Source organism: Rattus rattus, chromosome 5 (genome assembly GCF_011064425.1).
Source record: "Rattus rattus isolate New Zealand chromosome 5, Rrattus_CSIRO_v1, whole genome shotgun sequence".
Taxonomy (NCBI): domain Eukaryota; kingdom Metazoa; phylum Chordata; class Mammalia; order Rodentia; family Muridae; genus Rattus; species Rattus rattus.
The window spans coordinates 64,539,432-64,544,124 of NC_046158.1; the positions used below are offsets into that span (position 1 = coordinate 64,539,432).

General features: G+C 34.9%; 1 protein-coding gene across 1 annotated transcript; it reads left to right on the forward strand.

Moving 5' to 3' along the window:
* Window positions 1-1,463: 1,463 nt before the first annotated feature.
* Window positions 1,464-2,351, forward strand: LOC116900329 (olfactory receptor 10AG1-like). The gene has a single exon (XM_032902086.1). The coding sequence runs from the start codon at window positions 1,464-1,466 to the stop codon at window positions 2,349-2,351; it is 888 nt and encodes a 295-aa protein (XP_032757977.1).
* Window positions 2,352-4,693: the final 2,342 nt, after the last annotated feature.

Here is a 4,693-nt window from a genome sequence, read left to right on the forward strand (position 1 = left end):
AGGTTGATGACAGAGATGCATCCTTTTGGAAATCCTGGCTCTGAAATCAAGCCAGAACATTTGCCATCTGAGTATCTACAAAACTTTAAATTGACATGTGAGCCAAGGTTGTCCCCAGGGGCAGTATATTTCTACTTTAGTAATACTGAGTGCCCAAAGCCAGGTATCACTTTTTGATGGGAGAGTGAGTTCTTGAGAAGGGCTTCTTAAGTCACAGGCTAAAAGTCATTTGTTTTCCATAATCAACTGGATGAAGTTCTATCAAGGTAATATATAATTGTGTTGCTATAGTGTATTATTTAGAATGCTTTTAAACTTAAAATCAAAAACAATGGAACAAAGAAACCATAAATTCTGATATATCATCTTAACATACTACTTAGTTAGTATGCTTACTAGTATTTATCCATTTTCTTAATTATGCATTGAAACTACATATTTGAAATAGTACTAGAGACACTAATAGGGCAATTAATATGTTTGACATTGTGATAAAACTTTTACTGATAAGCATGAGAAAATACAGAAATTTATTTAGTGTTATGTTAATACAAAGGAGAAATTAATGTACTCAATAATACATAGGTGAAATACAGTTTTAAAAAATGAATATATACAAGAAGTTTTCAGAATTTTAATGAAAAGTTATAGAGAACAAATCCACATCAAGAAGAGCACTACAAAAATACAGTCTGAATAATACCTTATGCTCACTGACATAAAGTTAATTACATAACAGACATTAGTTTTTTAAGAGCTATAAACTGATTGAAGTCTCTTTGAACACAAAATTTCTATAACTCTGGGTTCTTTGTTTTGCCTGGACTAAAATTTTTCATAACATGGATAAGAGCTGTCAGTAGGATAGTTTGCTAAGCAGAGTGCTGAAACTAAGGTTTCCATACTTGGCAAAATCGAGAATTGAAACATAAAATGTAGCACAAAATAAATGTGTTTTTCATCAGAAATTATCATCTTCACAATATTGACTCTCACTGCAATACTACAAAGAAGAATTAAAAACTCATTTTGAATGAGCAGTTAAAAATACTTTCAAGACAAAATCTTTGTGGAGAAGAACATAGAATGGTGAGAAAAATATTAGAAACATAGAAAAATGTTAAAATATAATGTAACACAATTATCTCTCAGTGGCAAAATAATGTTTGTCCATAAAACACTAGTAAATATATATATATATATATATATATATATATATATATATATTACATTCTCCAGTGAGGTATATTAAATTTATGTTTTGAGTTAATTTAAACAATATATTCATTGATTTTTGAAGTCTCAAGTACAGAATCTGAGTTAGATGGATGGAGTCTTAACATATCATGTGGCATATGTTCATGTGATTCAATTATCTTGAATTACAATTCTTAAAAGTACAATTAAATTGTCTTTCAGATGAAGATCTATTCAAACGAGAAAACTCGAATGTCTCTACAGTGATGGAATTTATTCTTCTGGGATTTTCTAATGTTCCTCATTTGCAGTGGGTGCTGTTTGTGATATTTTTGTTCATGTATGTGACTATTCTGTTGTGCAACAGCATTATAATACTGTTAGCTAAAACTGACCCTGCTCTCCAGACCCCTATGTATTATTTCCTTAGCAACTTTTCCTTTTTGGAAATCTGTTATGTAACAGCTACTATCCCAAGAATGCTTATGGATCTATATACTTTAAAAGGAAACATTTCTGTGCTGGCCTGTGCAACACAAATGTATTTTGTCCTTATGTTGGGAGGCACAGAGTGCCTCTTGCTAACAGCCATGGCCTATGATCGCTATGTGGCTATTTGCCAACCTCTACAATATTCTCTACTCATGAAGAATACAGTGTGTTTACAGCTTGTCGCTGCCTCCTGGATCAGTGGGATTCCAATACAAATTGGGCAGACCTATCAGATATTCTCTCTGCCATTTTGTGCTTCTAACAGAATAGATCACTTCTTCTGTGATATTCCCCCACTACTTAAGCTTGCTTGTGGTGACACATTTATGAATACAGTTGCAGTCTATGTTGTTGCAGTGGGGTTTGTTATGGTTCCATTTCTGCTAATCATTGTCTCATATATCAAGATTATCTGCAACATTATGAAACTGTCCTCAGACAAAGGGATGGCCAAGGCTTTTTCCACCTGCTCTTCTCACCTGATAGTTGTAGTCTTGTTCTATGGAACAGCAAGCATTACTTACTTGCAGCCAAAACACAGTGAGTCAGAAGGAATGGGAAGATTCTCTCTTTTCTATGCCCATTTTGATCCCAGCTTTGAATCCCATTATATACACTCTGAGGAACAAAGATATCATGGTGGCACTGAGGAAATTACATAATAACTTACTGACATGGTGGGGAAACTTATAATAGAAAAATATAGATGCATACAAATGGAAATTCAACTATGTGCTGCAGACCTTAGTGCATAAAATGTGTGTGTGTGTGTGTGTGTTTGCACACACTATTTATTTTTTTATTTAACAAACTACATTTTTTAAGAGTTACTCATTTGATAAGTTTATTATATTGGGTGTACTCAATATAAAATTTAACTTAGTTAATGTAAAGGATGGTGCATATTCATCTATCCTTACATTGTTAGGTACTTTATTTCTAGATTACATTTTCAACTCAAGTCTAAGATAGTTAATTGTATCATATCCCCAAGTTTTGTGGTCACTTGCTAAAATGACCCTTGTCTAAACTTAGTCCTCATAGGATTTCCTGTCTTTTGAGCTTACATTTGGATTTATCACAGCTGTTGTTTTCCAAGTTTTTGTTGCTGTTGATGTCATTGTTTTGGAGTTATATCTCTCTGACCTCTGATATATATCCACACATTGCTATCTGTGGACATGGTTTTATTCTCTGAACTTCTGCTATTTTGTTTTGTGAATATTTGGTTTAACTTAGTTTCCTTCATAACACCTAGTGATCTGATCATGTTTCAAATATCTATTTTTAAAGAAGAAACATGACGGTGAAAATAGATGACATGATTTTAGCCTCTGATCTGTCTTTCCATTTCTTTGTATTCCTATAGTCCATTGTCTTTCCAAATGCATATCTGTTCATGCTATTACTTTTTTATATTATATTTCTATTAGAATCTTCAATTCTCTATTTTACTTTATACCATGCTTTAGCAATCTGTTTTTAAATGATAGCTACTAAATATTTCACATTAAAATATCTAAATACAATATATTATTTGGATGCTACTTCTCAGTTGTGTGTGTATAATTTATGTACATAGAATATATATATATATATATATATATATTTAGAGGGGGGAACAGAGACTGAGATAGACAGACACTGAGACAAAGAGAAGCAGAAATAGTGACAGAGAGAAGTTTTATATTTCTGTGCCTACTTTTTTTCTTTTTTCTTTTTTTTTTTTTTTTTATTATTAACTTAATATTTCTTTTTTTTTTTTTTATTATTAATTTGAATATTTCTTATATACATTTTAGTGTTATTCCCTTTCGGTTTCCGGCAAACATCCCTCGCCCCTCCCCTTCCTTATAGGTTGTTCCCCTCCACCCTCCCCTATTGCCGCCTCCCCTAACTGTCTAGTTCACTGGGGAGTTCAGTCTTAGCAGGACCCAGGGCTTCCTTCCACTGGTGCTCTTACTAGGATATTCATTGCTACCTATGAGGTCAGAGTCCAGGGTCTCAGTCCATGTATAGTCTTTAGGTAGTGGCTTAGTCCCTGGAAGCTCTGGTTGCTTGGCATTGTTGTACATATGGGGTCTCGAGCCCCTTCAAGCTCTTCCAGTTCTTTCTCTGATTCCTTCAACGGGGGTCCTATTCTCAGTTCAGTGGTTTGCTGCTGACATTCGCCTCTGTATTTGCTGTATTCTGGCTGTGTCTCTCAGGAGCGATCTACACTTCTGCACTTCTTTGCTTCATCCATCTTATCTAATTGGGTGGCTGTATATATATGGGCCACATGTGGGGCAGGCTCTGAATGGGTATCCCTTCAGTCTCTGTTTTAATCTTTGCCTCTCTCTTCCCTGCCAAGGGTATTCTTGTTCCCCTTTTAAAGAAGGAGTGAAATTCACATTTTGATCATCCGTCTTGAGTTTCATTTGTTCTAGGCATCTAGGGTAATTCAGGCATTTGGGCTAATAGCCACTTATCAATGAGTGCATACCATGTATGTCTTTCTGTGATTGGGTTAGCTCACTCAGGATGATATTTTCCAGTTCCAACCATTTGCCTACGAATTTCATAAAGTCGTTGTTTTTGATAGCTGAGTAATATTCCATTGTGTAGATGTACCACATTTTCTGTATCCATTCCTCTGTTGAAGGGCATCTGGGTTCTTTCCAGCTTCTGGCTATTATAAATAAGGCTGCGATGAACATAGTGGAGCACTTGTCTTTTTTATATGTTGGGGCATCTTTTGAGTATATGCCCAAGAGAGGTATAGCTGGATCCTCAGGCAGTTCAATGTCCAATTTTCTGAGAACACTCAGACTGATTTCCAGAATGGATTGTACCAGTCTGCAATCCCTACCAACAATGGAAGGTGTTCCTCTTTCTCCACATCCTCGCCAGCATTGCTGCTCACCTGGAGTTTTTGATCTTAGCCATTCTCACTGGTGAAATTGAAAACTCAGGTTGTTTGCAATTTGCATTTCCTGATGACTAAAAGATGTTGAACATTTCT

Bases quoted from the DNA above. Each gene is read 5' to 3' on its own strand.
- LOC116900329 (XM_032902086.1), top strand. From the start codon at position 1,464: ATGGAATTTATTCTTCTGGGATTTTCTAATGTTCCTCATTTGCAGTGG.